Source organism: Salarias fasciatus, chromosome 2 (genome assembly GCF_902148845.1).
Source record: "Salarias fasciatus chromosome 2, fSalaFa1.1, whole genome shotgun sequence".
Classification (NCBI taxonomy): domain Eukaryota; kingdom Metazoa; phylum Chordata; class Actinopteri; order Blenniiformes; family Blenniidae; genus Salarias; species Salarias fasciatus.
In genome coordinates this window covers 25,050,645-25,065,274 of record NC_043746.1, presented here as the reverse complement: position 1 = coordinate 25,065,274, position 14,630 = coordinate 25,050,645, and the positions used below count along the sequence as shown (strand labels likewise).

Sequence of the window (14,630 nt, the reverse complement as noted above, 5' to 3'; positions counted from 1 at the left end):
AACTTCCGCACCTGCCTTTCAAAATGAAACACACGCTCGATCGAAACTCTTCAAACCATCCAATTCACGAGAGAGGGAGACAGGGACAACACAATAAAGCAATTATTGAAATGCTTCTTCATCCATGAAAATGAAGTCTCTGTTTTTCTCTGTAAAGTTTTGTAAATAAAAGTTTATGAATAGAGTTTAGATCAGGGTGGGTAACATTTTGGAGGCAAAAGCTGCTTAACTTCATTTCTTCTGACTCTGGGAACACTCAGTCAACTTTTTCCTGAACGCTTCATATTCCAGAAGTAAAGCTGAGATGTATACCCAACACCTCTCAAAGTTTTGTAGAGCAGAGATTTTGAAGAGGATGCTTGCAGGACTCTGGAAGACCTCCAGCTGCCAAACAGATCAGTTACTGAGATCTGTACACATATAATAATGTGTCTCACTGGAAACAAATAAAGAATTGTACTCCATACATGGCAATAAGTCATTTAATCTGACTGATATATTGAACCCAATTAAAAAATAAGAAGACATGGAGGCAACAGTACCTCTGTCTCACTGTAGAAGGCAGTACTGAGCTAAAAAGTTTAAAGAATTTTCAAATAAAGATAACAGTATGTGCCCCCTCAAGTTGGTTCTAGTCTGTGCTGAGTAGGACAAGACAGGGGCCCCATGTAAAGCTTCAGTCGTGTCTCGGTTGTATTGTATAACGTTCAGACACTTGATGATTTCAGCCTTCTCATTATGCACGCGTCACGAGTGTTGCAACAACCATCTGTTGCATAAATGTTTCTCGGATTTCTTCAGCGGCTGACTCAATGCTCCAGCTCGAAGCAGAAATATACACTTCAAGACAGAACATGTTGGTGCAACTTTAGAGGGCAAAACCAGTCGTGCACGTCTGTCTCACTCGGTTCATTACCTTAACTGATTTACAGTAAAGACCAACAGTACTGCAGTTCTGTCATTGGGTTTAGGATGTTAGTAGAACACACTTAAAACTATTCAGTTGTCTTATCTGTGGACATTTCTGAGGATGATGTTGAAAAACTGTGACCGAAACTGACCGGATCTCATGTGAACTGACTTTGTAAGACAGCTCATCATTTGATGTATTTCCTGTGAAAGTATTGTGGTTTTCACATAGATTCCACTGTAATGAGGACTTTTGCACCTGTTTGCTGGATCAGAGTTTAATCTGGCTGGATTAATGACTGTTGGTACATTGCGAAACAATGCAGAAAGCTTGTCGATACAGTGCCTGACCACCTCATCAAATCAGCTGCTTCTGGGTATAGATACCTGTCGACGCTGCTCATGCAAGACTATAGAGAACAAAAAAAAAAAAAAACTCATTTGTCAAGGTCAATATCAGCTGGAGCTTTATTGTCATTTCTGCTGTACATACATGACACACAATAGAATCAACATTTCATCTCGCTTTCCCTCCTACAGTGTAAACATGTCACCCAAAATGAAAACAAAGGAGAATGTAAGCAAGAAAAACTGTGAAAAAAGCTTTAAAAGCAAAAATGCATATTCACCCTCGAAATGTCCAATCTGCAGTACAATATACCCAGAAATGTGCAACACACCCCGAAAACGTGCAATATGTTTCCCTGAAATATGGATTACATCCCCAAAATGTGCAGGAAATATATAATGTCCGATGATCAGTGGGACTGGAAGCAGTGTCAAGGTCTTTTAGGGTGTCAGTGTGGTGGGGAGAACTCTGTGCTCCCCCCGGGACTCGTCACTTATCTCGAAGCCGCTCAAAGAGTTACTTTATTTGCTGTCTCGTGTGTCGCCGTCTCGCGTGAGGACATACTTTGCACGCTAAGAGTCACACCCACCCACACTGTCACATGCTCTGCTTTCACTTCCACGCTGCAGCTTCAAGACGCAGCTGATCGGCGTCCTGCACACTGTAAAACATCTGCGCCACACGTGGAAAGTTACCGGTAACCGCAGCCGATCGGTCCCGTTAACGGATTCCCAGCAGGAGGAGGTCAGGAGAGGAGAGGAGGAGATGCCCCCGGACGACTCTCTGCCTCCGGCTCAGGTAAAAAAACACACGAAAACATTCATTTGACAAGTTCGGGTCAAGATAAATGTTTTTTTTTTCGTCTGTTGGTAAATGAAGATAAAACCTAATTTTACAGTTTGGAGAGGAAAAAAAACCTTTCTGTGAAAAAGACAAAACAAAACAAAAAGTTTGTTATTAATTTGCTGTGAGTTGCGTCATTGACCATATAAGTGGGGCGGGACCTCCACCCTGTTCTGGCTTCTGATTGGCTGATATACATGTTCCGTTTTCTTTTCTTTTCTTTTTAAATAGCTTTATTATCAAAATACAACATACAGAGTTAGTGCGATGGACAGTAGAAAGAGTACATTAACAACTGAAAGACAAATGGAGGAAACAGAACATAAGCACATAAATAATTAAAAAAAGAAAGAAAATAGATAATAACAATATTTGATAAAGTATGCCAGGGGAAGCAAAGATGTTGGATTAAAGATATTGAAGTGGGAGTACAGATCCATAGTTTTGATAGCTTTTATGTTCTGTTTTCAGTGGAAGCTCAACAACAGGAAAAACTACTTTTTACTACCTGCATAAAAACATACAGAATCAGGGACTAAACATTTCACCTTCCTCCTGATAAGATCTGCAAACTAAGATGAGCCTGAAATATGTTCAAACATATTCTGTTTCACTGTGTAAAGCAGTGTGCCTGTTAGTCATTGTTGTAAATGAATTTGTTAATTGATGGTACAACTTATGTAAATAAGGATTAATTACAGTTTTTGTTCATTTTTATTTCAAGTAAACAATACTTCTTTAGCAGTTTTCCTTCATTGAATACCAAAAAGGAAACCAGTTATAAAGCCTTTATTGTGCCACAGGGAGACTGTTATTATCCCATAATTGATTCATTATATATTCATTATATATTCATTATATATACTCGTATCAGTGTCAAACATAAGGTGTGTTAAAATCAGCCAGCAAGAGGCTCCGATCCGGCCCGCCAAACCACTGAGAAAACTGCAAAACATTTCAGAAGAAAACATTGATTTTTAAACAAATTTTTGATTTACAAATGGATTTAAAGATTATTATGGCATTATTTTTACCAGTGCAGCCCACTCTTGACACCTCTGATACAAACAGGATAACAGTCAAACCGGTTCATGGTGGGGTGATGACTGAAGGAATGGAACTCCTGCTGAGACAAACCCGCTTATACCTCAAAATGATTCCCCGGAAGGCAGCGGGACAACGTGTTGGTTGAAGCGTGTAATCGAAGTTGACATGTATTGTCTGTGCAAGGTGTGCATTTGAGTTTTCCGAGAGGTCTTCATCGGTGTGTTGTGTGAGTTGTGGACGAGGTGCGTTCAGTGATGAATTAATGTTCTACAGCTCCCCGGTCAACAACATTCAGTGGTCCAACCAGTGTCAGAACTGGTGACTCATCATCAGTTCATGCACATGACATTCCTGACATGTCAGGTTCCTGCATGCCTCAGGACACTTTAGTGGTGAAAAATCCAAAATAATGTCAAATCATCTTCACACATATGAACAAAGCTTTGCACAGTGAGGTGTATTTATCCACAAAGTGACCGTCACAACAGAGATCTTTAAAAGATTAAAGTGTGAACGTATTGGATAATAAACATATAATAATCACATAAGATGCAGGTTGTTATTGAGTATTTGTGAATTAAAAGCATCCAAATTTAAGTTAGAAAAAACCTTGTTACAGTTTCTTAACTCAACATAAACCTCATTTATACAGTACTTGATCTCTTGCTTTGAATTTATATTAACGATTGCACAAAATTTTGTGACTTACTACCTTTTTTGATGGAAGAACAACACAAACCACTCTTTCTTAGTACCTCTTTTTCCAGTGGATTGCTCAGCTCAGTGGCCTTCATATTTCTATAAATACAGGAAGTCAGTGCAGTGGGGTGGTTTTGATTTATGATAACTGAGTCATCATAATACGAGTTGTGTTTAGATGCGGAGGTATATGTATGTTGTATCTGTCTGTTGGAGTTGCTGTAGAAGGTGTGGAGGATAGGGACCAGTTTCCTGCTGCACAACTTAAAGGTGCTGTAGGCAGGATTTTGCTAGTCAATGCTAATTTTTCTGTGTTTACTTTGGATTAAATGTTAGAGTATCCATTGATAATCCTTTAGGAGTGTAGCATAATTGCACTACCGCAAGGACGCAGCGTTTCCATCTGTCTCTGTTCTGAGCTGAAAAGGAATCTCCACAGCTCCAGGTATCTTTGACCAATCAGGAGAGCCCATGAGGCTCTAACTGTGATTGGTCGAGGGGCGTTCGTCGCACGTTCTTGTGGGAGGGGCTTAACTTGCGTAAGGGAAAACAGGACAGAATTGGCTGTGCTGGGTTTCAAATCGCTATCTTAGATGGGTCAAATCGCCATCTTGCTTAGGTAAACCCAAGCAAGATGGCGGAGATGCGGAATCCTGCCTGCAGCACCTTTAAGCACTCTGGCATGAAAAGGCATGAAAGCTATCATTCCCAGCTACACCACCAGCTCTGCTCCTCGTCAGTGAATGGAGGTTGTGCTGGTTTATCTGGTGGGTGGGTGGGTGGTTATAAGACCTTAAAGCACTTAGGACTTTTTTTTTTTTGCACAACAGTGATACTTGTCTTTTTGAGTATAAAGCAGTTATAGAAAAACACTTCCCTCTATCTTTATGCAGTTGATCTGGGGGATTTTTGAATGTGTTATGGAAACAAAGTTTCCCAAAAAGGGGGGGGGGGGACTGGTGTCTCACCGCAAGGCTACTGAACGGAAGTAAGTGTAATCATGATAGCGATCTTCTCCGCGCCCCTCATCAGCCTCTTCCTGTCAGAGGCGCCAGGCTCGAGCTGGTGATCATGTGCCTCTGTTGAAGCGGAGGATGGCTTTAGAGCTCCCATGTCATAGTACCAGGTCAAAGCTATCTGTACCACACTGTTTGCTTTTCTGTAATATACTTTTGTGATTGAACACGACCTGTTGGCAAAACCAAATAAAAAAAGTAAAAAAAAAAAAAAAGTCATCTTTGCCCCAGAAATAAAAAACTTGGTTCTTCTGACTCTCCACTGCTGACTCGCTGCTCAGCAGTGGAGCATGACTGGGTCTCTTCCTACCTGATGTTTTTTTTCTTCTTGTTTTACCTTAGAGCATTTGCACAAAACCAAATAACTGCTCCTATAAATTACAACATATCAACATAAAGACGATTTTAATGAAACCTTCTGGTGCTTAAGAAAGTGAAATGACAAAAAAAAAAAAAAAACCTTCTGCTTGAAAAAGTGTAAAGTTAAAATGGCAGTCTTTTACAGATGACTTTGACACACTGAAGGCAGTTGGAGTGACGAGTCATGTGACTGATGCTGTAGTAGTTGCTTTGGAGCGGTTAACAGTACTGTGGTGCTTGTAGCCTCCAGTTGCTCGTCGCTCATCCAGTCGGCTGCAGACTGAACAGGAAACTCGGCTGAACACTACAGGAAGAGCATTACTGACATTTTAAGCAGCACACTGTATCTTTGATAAGTCTGAATCAGTCTGTTCTGCTTTCTGGCTGAAACATCTGATGTTATCTCTTAGTTACACAAGTTACACATCTTATATCTTGGTTTCCTTTTATTGATTATCATGTTTTCATATTTGATATGTTTTTGTTTCCACGCTTTATGAAAGGACAGGAGTGGAACAGAGTGCCAGAGGTTTATTTCCTATCTCTGCTCTTTATTTTACATTTTTTCTGAATAACCAAAGTGCACCGAGCAGAAGCAATGTACATACCGTTCCTGGCTCATGTGTGTGTTTTTCCCCTGCAGGACGAGGCGGTGAGTCAGAGCGCGGGTCAGTATAAGGACACGGAGGACAGAGCCGCTCCTTCTAAACCTGCTCAGAGTGGAGAAACTGAGAACCAGGAAGGACTCCCAAGGTCAGACCCTGATCTCTGGTTAACCAGAACCCACAGCGTCTCACACACACACACACTTACAGGTCCGCATGTGTGTCTGTGTGTGTTACAGCTCGAAGGAGCAGCAAACCCCGGACTCCGCTGGTTGTGGACCTGAACTCGTCCGTGACCGTGGATCTGTTCCTGCCCCCAGCATCATGTCACTAAAGAGCAGCTGGTCGATGGCGTCTCCGCTTCACTTCGGTGGATCTGCTGATGAAATGTAAACAAACCTGCAGACATTTTTTTCTTCAACGTGTTTCTAACTAGCCACAACATTATAACCACTGCCCCACCCATCTGAATGTACCTTGCTTGTTGTTTGTGAAAGAATCTGATCATCTCCTGACATTTCCCCCACAGACCCAAAATAGAAGAGCAGAGCTCCGAGGTCCCACACAGTCAGCCTGATCCAGACTACCAGACTCCTTCTGACATCTTGTATACGGTTTGTACAAATCAGTCTGATACTTTAATTGCATGCTGTGCTCAGAGGTCTACAGTGGGTCTGATATTTGGCTCCACAACTGTTTTTGTTCCAGCTGCTGGAGCAGAGCATCTTCACTTTCATGAAGAGTGAACTGAAGAAGCTCCTGAATCCAGATTACCCAGGATGCTCTGAGAATGAGGTGGAGGATGAGGATGAAGACCAGAGGAGCTGCAGAGACGCATTTCAGAAGATATTACTGCACTTCCTGAGGGGGATGAAGTGGAACGACCTTGCTAAACGCCTGCAGAGCAGTAAGCGGCCGGATTAACGAGACATCCGCTGACGTCTCCACAGACACTAACCTGCTCACACAGTCTCTCTGCGGAGAAACAGTGATTTATTTAATCGTCTTTTCCTTTTCCTTTTTTCAGGATCTTCAATTCCCCGCAAGCTGAAATCCACCCTGAAGAAGAGGTTCCAGTATGTGCTTGAGGGCATCTCTGAAGCTGGAAACTCGACGCTCCTGAATCAGATCTACACGGAGCTCCACGTCACAGAGGGAGGGACTGCAGAGGTCAGAGAGGAGCATGAGGTCCTGCAGATTGAAACAGCATCCAGGAGAGCAGACAGGGCAGAAACCAGCATCAGGCCTGAAGACATCTTCAAAGTCTCACCTGGAAGGTCTCAGCCGGCACGAACGGTGCTGACAAAGGGAGTGGCTGGCATCGGGAAGACGGTCCTCACACAGAAGTTCACTCTGGACTGGGCTGAAGACAAAGCCAACCCGGACATCCACTTCACATTTCCGTTCACCTTCAGAGAGCTGAATGTGCTGAAAGAGAAGAAGTTCAGCTTGCTGGGACTTGTTCATCACTTCTTTCCCGAAACCAGAGAGGCAGAAATCTGCAGCTTTGAAGATTCCCGGGTGGTCTTCATCTTTGACGGCCTGGACGAGTGTCGACTCCCTCTGGACTTCACCAACACCGAGATCCTGACTGATGTTACCGAGTCCGCCTCAGTGGGTGTGCTGCTGACGAACCTCATCAGGGGAGAGCTGCTTCCCTCTGCTCGCCTCTGGATCACCACCCGACCCGCAGCAGCCAATCAGATCCCTGCCGACCGTGTGGACATGGTGACAGAGGTCCGAGGGTTCACCGACCCGCAGAAGGAGGAGTACTTCAAGAGGAGGTGCAGGGAGGAGGAGCAGGCCAGGAGGATTGTCTCCCACGTCAAGACCTCGCGGAGCCTCCACATCATGTGCCACATCCCCGTCTTCTGCTGGATCACCGCTACGGTTCTGGAGGAGGTGCTGAGGAGCTCAGAGGGAGGAGAGCTGCCCAAGACCCTGACTCAGATGTACATCCACCACCTGACTGTCCAGGCCAGAGTCCAGAAGGTCAAGTATGCTGGAGGAGCCGTCGGAGATCCACTCTGGAGTCCAGAGAGCAGGCAGATGATCAGCTCTCTGGGGAAACTGGCCTTCGATCAGATGCAGAAAGGAAACCTGATCTTCTATGAATCTGACTTGACAGAATGTGGCGTCGATGTCCCAGCAGCCTCCATGTGCTCAGGACTCTTCACACAGATCTTTAGAGAGGAGAAAGGCCTGCACCAGGGCAGGGTGTTCTGCTTCATCCATCTCAGCCTTCAGGAGTTTCTGGCTGCTCTTCGTGTCCATCAGACCTTCATCGAGTCTGGAGTCAACCTGCTGGACGATCGCAAAACAAATTTCCGGTCAAAAATCTTCAAGATGAAACCCAAGCTCCACCTCCTCCATCAGAGAGCAGTGGACGAGGCCTTGAAGAGTTCCAGTGGACACCTGGACTTGTTCCTCCGCTTCCTCCTGGGCCTCTCACTCCCGGCCAATCAGGAGCTCTTGCGAGGTTTGCTGCTGCAGACAGGAAGTAGCCCACAGGCCAATCAGAAGACAGCCCAGTACATCAAGGAGAAGCTGAGCGAGAGTCTGTCTGCAGAGAGAAGCATCAACCTGTTCCACTGTCTGAATGAGCTGAACGACGGCTCTCTGGTGGAGGAGATCCAGCAGTCCCTCAGCTCAGGACGCCTCTCCAAGGAGAAAATGTCTCCCGCCCAGTGGTCGGCGCTGGTTTTCTGTTTACTGTCCTCTGAAGAGGAGCTGGAGGTCTTTGACCTGGAGAAATACGATGCTTCAGAGGAGGCTCTTCTGAAGCTGCTGCCTGTGGTCAAGGCTTCCAACAAAGCTCAGTAAGGCTTCACACACACACACATGCACACTACACACACACCACACATAGCTGCCTGGATTGTCTTCTGTATGTTGTTTGCGATAGTCTGACTGCACAGAATGTTTCTCCCTGTATTTCTCCAGGCTGGGTGGTTGTAACCTGTCAGAGAGAAGCTGTGCAGCTCTGTCCTCAGTCCTCAGCTCTCAGTCCTCCAGGCTGAAGCATCTGGACCTGAGTAACAACAGCCTGCTGGATTCAGGAGTGACGCTGCTGTCGGACGGACTGCAGAGTCCAAACTGTAAACTGGAAGCTCTCATGTAAGATGGTTTTATATGTTGCTTTAAATTAAACATGTCTGTGTTTTGTCTTCCATTCTGAGCTCTGGACTGTGAAGCAGAACTGACCCAGCATGACTTTGAACTGTCCTCAGTGAGCGTCATACAACAGAGCTGTCCTCTGACCTTAAGTCTGTCCTCTTGGCTTTTGGATTCTGAGTTTCGTTCCTGGTTTTTGTTGTTCCTCAAATCAGTTTTGACTTTGGTTTAGTTGAATCACCATGAAAAGGTTTTTTATTTGTATTTTATGACTGTTTTATCATTAACTGTGGCTTTTTGTTGTGAGTGCTGACGCTTGCTGTTGGAGAAAGCAGTGGCCTCAGACTGTTAACGTTTCGCTCCTCTGTGCTTGTTGTTTCAGACTGAGCGGCTGTAAGGTGTCAGAGGGAAGCTGTGCGGCTCTGTCCTCAGTCCTCAACTCTCAGTCCTCCAGTCTGAAACATCTGGACCTGAGTAACAACAACCTGCAGGATTCAGGAGTGACTCTGCTGTCCAACGGACTGCAGAGTCCAAACTGTAAACTGGAAGCTCTCAGGTCAGACCACAGTATTCCTGCTGTTTTTCACTGGTGCCTAAAACAAACCCTTTACCCGAGGCTGGATTCAGATCATTTACTTCTGAAGCACACATCATCAGACTGATGATTCAAATCAGACCTTTTCTTTTTGGAGCTCGTAAAACATTGTCATGCAAACAGGATCTGAGGTTGCCCTGATCCCAGGCTGCTCTCTATACCAACCAGTTTCCAGCATGTTCCTGCAGAAAACCCCTCAGACTGCCTTGAAAATAGCCCATGGACTCCCTTCCTTTGTATCGATTGGTGAAAACATTACAGTGAAGCCTTACGAGTGATTTAAAGTCCTATTTTACCAGCAGTGGAGTTCACACTTTAAAAGGTTCCTCAAATATTTGATTAAAAAAAACTAAAAAAGTGAAAAACAGTTTCAACACGTGATGTTGACACCATGTAAAGAAAGTGGCCATAGTTACTGCTGGGCAATCTGTTTGCAGTATTTACACAGCTTAATCAAATTTACTCACTGAACAATCGATTTAACTGCATCTGGCTGTGTTTTTGTACATTGTCTCCTCAGACTGAGCACCTGCAACCTGTCAGAGAGAAGCTGTGCAGCTCTGTCCTCACTCCTCAGCTCCCAGTCCTCCAGTCTGAAACTTCTGGACCTGAGTAACAACAGCCTGCAGGATTCAGGCGTGACGCTGCTGTCGGACGGACTGCAGAGTCCAAACTGTAAACTGGATAATCTGAGGTTAGAATATAATACCATCTTCACCTGGTAGACATTTAAAGGCATGTAGGAGTCGAAAGCAAATGAATCATTTTTGAGGAATGTTGCAGAAAAGCTAAAAACTAACAGCCTCGTAAGTTCTTTGATACCACTCTGGACTAGCAGAGAAGAAGAAGCAAGTTCTGAGCTGAAACCACTAAAGTTGTCAGCGACTCAGTGCTGCCACCTAGTGTCAGAAGTATTATTGGAACATTACATACAGCACATGTTTTTATAGAAATGAATTTCAGGAAACTCGTTCTGATTCTAAATCCTCCTCTTTGTATCTTGTTCCGTGTCTCTGTTTTCCTTACTATATATCTGTATCTCTATATATTTACCTTTTTTTTTTCAGAATTTCTTTCTTAGCACCTTTATGTTTCTGGATTAAAGCAAATGTACATTCAGCAAGATGAAAAAAAGGAATGAAAATCATGTTAAATGTCAGGTGTTCCCTGTCTGTGAGTGTATTAACCTGGTCAGATCATGCAGTGTGTGTGTTGTGCTTCATGTGTGCAGCCTGTCAGGGTGTCTGGTCTCCGAGGAGGGATGCGACTCTCTGGTCTCAGCTTTGACCTCCAGCGCCTCCCGTCTGACCGAGCTGGACCTGACTTACAACCATCCGGGAGATTCAGGACTGAAGCAGCTGCATGCTGCTGTGGAGGACCCGCACTGCGGACTGAACACTCTCAGGTATCTGCTGTCCTCTGCTGTTTCCACCTCTCTGCTTCATGAAACTCACCCACTGATACACTTCCATCGCCACTGAAATCAATCTACATGTAGTGAGATCAAAGATGAGCCTGTTTAAAGCAGATCTCATCAGTTTAAATTACTTTAAACAGACACAAGGTGGTCACAGCTAAAGCCTGTCCATCCTTTTGGTCTCATCATAACAGTTTCCTGCTGCAAATGGCTGGAATCATCTTTAAAATCATCTTTATCAGACTTTAAAACGTTCAACATTTGCATGAAGTTTCAGTGCACTTGAATGTTTGATTGTATTAATTTGTTTGTTCCTATGCTTCACTTTGAAAAACGAGTTAAGTGGAGCATCTGAAAACCTGTCAGAAATGAGTTAAAGCCAGTGAAAACCAGCTTCACCCAGTCAGAGACCAGTTCAACCAATAGAAATTAGTCAAAAATGAGCATTTAACAAGGAAGTGGACATTTTTTTTAACATCTAGTCAGATGATGAATGTGGATCTGATGGATGCATTTAGCGCGAAAATACAATAAAAGGTAGAAAATATGCAGCCAATTTTTCTAAAGTTCTTCTTCTAAAGTTCTCTTTCGGGTTATTCAGTTCTGTGATAGTGTTGCAAACCTTTCCCACAAATCCAGTAAGAAACTTTCACCCAGCTTTATTTTACATAGATAGGATTTATGATCATTTATTCAGAGCACAGTTGTGACCTTAAAGAGGTGTGTTGTTGTGCTGTGTGAAAGCGGTGTAACGTCTCTGTTGGTGCTGTTGCTGATCCGACCCCCTCCTGCTTTCAGGGTGCAGCCGGCTGGAGTTCAGTGGCTGAGAGCAGACCTCAGGAAGTGTGAGTTTTTATTCGCCTGCTTCATGGACAGAGAGCAGTGTCTGTTCTGTGTTGCATCTGTGTTTGTCGTCCCTTTCAGATTCCTGTGAGCTGACTGTGGACAGGGACACGGTCCACCGAGAAATCACGCTGTCGGAGAACGGCAGGAGGCTGCGGCAGGTGCAGGAGCCACAGGACTATCCCGATCACCCACACAGGTTCGAGGCCTCGCACCAGTTTCTGTGTGAAAATCCTCTGACTGGTCGCTGCTACTGGGAGGTGGAGTGGAGCGGAGGAGTCCACATCTCCGTCGCTCACAGCAGAGTCAGCAGGAAAGGGAAGTCCGACCAGTGCTGGTTCGGAGGAAACGACCACTCCTGGAGTCTGTTCTCCTCCGATGGAGGGTACTCTGTGTGGCACAACAAGAGGGGCACGTCCATCCCCTCCTCCTCCTCCTCCTCCTCCTCCTCCTCCTCGTCTTCCTCCTCCTCCTCCTCGTCTTCCTCCTCCTCCTCCTCTGGTAGAGTCGGAGTGTATGTGGACCATCCTGCTGGCACCCTGTCCTTCTACAGAGTCTCAGACTCTCTGATCCACCTCCACACCTTCAGGGCCACGTTCACTGAAGCTCTGTACGCCGGCTTTGGCTTCTGGTCCTGGTCTGTGGTGGCTCCGCCCTCCTCCGTGTTCCTGTGTCCTCTGGAGAGGGATGATCGCCGGCTCTAGACCCCCCCCCCCTATGTGTGGTTAACTTTAACTGATGATCAACAAAGTAGGCTTTCTTTGAAACAAGCCATTTAAATAGAAAGGTTTAAAAATAGTTAGAAGCTAGCTAGTTTTCAGTATTTACTCTCAAACTCAAAACGTCTAATGAGCGGATATAGTTTGCTCGTTTTTTAAGTTATGTGTAATATTGTTGGTCAGTAAGAGACTGTATATCTTGGCATTAATGTACTGTAAAGGCATTTTAAGGGTGGCTTAATGAGAAACGTTTCTACAACACAAACAAAATCTGACATATAGTATGTGATGTTGCTCTGTATTTGGTCACTTCAGGGTATTTGGCAGTATAATTACCACGTACTGGTGATTTATTGTGACTTCAACAAGATCTCGTTGTTACATTTTTCTATTTCCACGTTCCTTGTTAAAAGTCCAGCTGGGTTTTAAAGGGAACCACATTCAAGTCACTCAAACGGCTGTCCAAGCATAGCAGGGTATTTATTTCACCTTTATTTTACTGGGCACTTCAATTGCGAACTATAAATGTATAACTTATTTCTGGTTTAAGCTGGCATTTGACCACCTTTGATTGGGTTCAAACAGTGGATTTCAATGCTTTTACATCCTCTTAGCGAATTACTTATTTATGTATTTATTTTATTTTGTTATATTTCAGCTTTACTTTATCAGGAAGGTCAGTTGAGAAACAGTTCTCATTTTCAATGACTTGCTGGCCAAGAGGAGTTTATATTATAGACGTACATGAAATGATATAATCTCCCACAATCTTGAAAAAAGAAAGTAGCATTTACAGTGTTTACAGTGATCGATATGAAGAAACAAACGGATACCAGCGAAAAACAACTGCAGTGAACCTTCATCCCTGGTACTTATGGAATAAATATAGAAAATTTTAAGGTCTGTTGCAGATGATTCCAGTTATTTGCTGCAGAATATTGAAATGAGGAGCAACCAAATGACGTACAGGCTTTAAGTATGATGACTAACTGACCAGGGTACGACCAATCAGTCGTCTACAAAAATAGCCTGAATGTCTAGAAGGGAGTGTAGAGACAAACAGGAAAGAAATGTTACTATTTTACAAATAAATAAACTAATATTTCAGTTAAGAAAACCAGAAGTCCATCTGAATCATCATAGGATATGATGTTTTTTTTTTGTTTACCTTTTTTTAAAATGATTATCATAATTCACATTTGAAAAATAGTAATACATTTTTATGGTCACAAATTTGTCACTGGCCTTCTTGTTTGGTATTTAGATGCACTCAAATACTTTTACCTTGCACAATTCAAATGCACAATAATAAAAATGAATGAGATTAAAGATGGCAGAGAGAGAGGCGGGACGGAGTGTAGCTGGAGCTTCCTCCTAATAAGAACGGAATTCAGAGTACAGAAATTACATCAAGTGAAACTCGAGAGAGTAAAGTACTGCGGAGTCCAGAAGAAAAGATGAAAGAACAACAAACACATTTTCTCTGATAGTACCTTTTTAATGTTAATGTGACGATGACATTCCCTTCCTCTTGTCATCAGTCTGAACCGGAGCCCTCAACTGTAACGCTGTTATTATCATGTTCTATTAGAGCCTTTCCCCCTCTCTTTGTTTTGTCATTTTGGGATTTATATTGTAATTTGCACATATTCTAGATTTATATTCATGTGGAGTGTTACTCTGATCGTTACCTATAGGAAGTATTTTTATCCGTTTGCTTTATGCTGATGATTTCTGACTGAAATGTTTTGTTCTGAATCTTCTGTGGTTATTTTCAGCGGGTTTCTTGTCTCAGGGGTCATGTTGTACGAACTTTAAGCATCAATGAAATATTTTTTTGTCATGTTGGCTATATGCTCAGAAGATGGTCCTTTATCAATAAATCACTTTCTGTCTCCAAATACATTCTCTGCATTATTCATAAACTACACAAAATAAATTATGCTCACTATACACACTGCAATATTTAAAATATGTCTAAATGACACACTATACACCATACATTAAAAACTCAATTCTGTACACTAGATATCAAATGATTTTAGTGTGAGTGTAAGTACATTTCAACAATAACCACGTTAATAATGATAACCATGATCTGAGGTTCTCTTTCC

The 14,630-nt window shown here is 43.4% G+C and overlaps 1 protein-coding gene across 2 annotated transcripts; it reads left to right on the top strand.

Moving 5' to 3' along the window:
• Window positions 1-1,868: 1,868 nt before the first annotated feature.
• LOC115400504 (NLR family CARD domain-containing protein 3-like) lies at window positions 1,869-13,961 on the top strand. Of its 2 annotated transcripts, XM_030108434.1 has the most exons (12): window positions 1,869-2,056; window positions 5,867-5,976; window positions 6,068-6,217; window positions 6,358-6,442; window positions 6,537-6,735; window positions 6,856-8,647; window positions 8,772-8,945; window positions 9,325-9,498; window positions 10,058-10,231; window positions 10,769-10,942; window positions 11,753-11,799; window positions 11,879-13,961. In XM_030108434.1, exons 1-12 carry the CDS (start codon window positions 2,024-2,026, stop codon window positions 12,499-12,501), a joined length of 3,735 nt encoding a protein of 1,244 aa, XP_029964294.1. In that variant the 5' UTR covers window positions 1,869-2,023; the 3' UTR covers window positions 12,502-13,961. The 2 variants fall into 2 exon arrangements, with proteins under 2 accessions (XP_029964294.1, XP_029964301.1); XM_030108441.1 differs by lacking the exons at window positions 9,325-9,498; window positions 10,058-10,231.
• Window positions 13,962-14,630: the final 669 nt, after the last annotated feature.

Bases quoted from the DNA above. Each gene is read 5' to 3' on its own strand.
- LOC115400504 (XM_030108434.1), top strand. From the start codon at position 2,024: ATGCCCCCGGACGACTCTCTGCCTCCGGCTCAG. The intron at 6,736-6,855 runs GTAAGCGGCCGG...TCCTTTTTTCAG, and splicing joins TGCTAAACGCCTGCAGAGCA to GATCTTCAATTCCCCGCAAG. The intron at 10,232-10,768 runs GTTAGAATATAA...TCATGTGTGCAG, and splicing joins TGTAAACTGGATAATCTGAG to CCTGTCAGGGTGTCTGGTCT.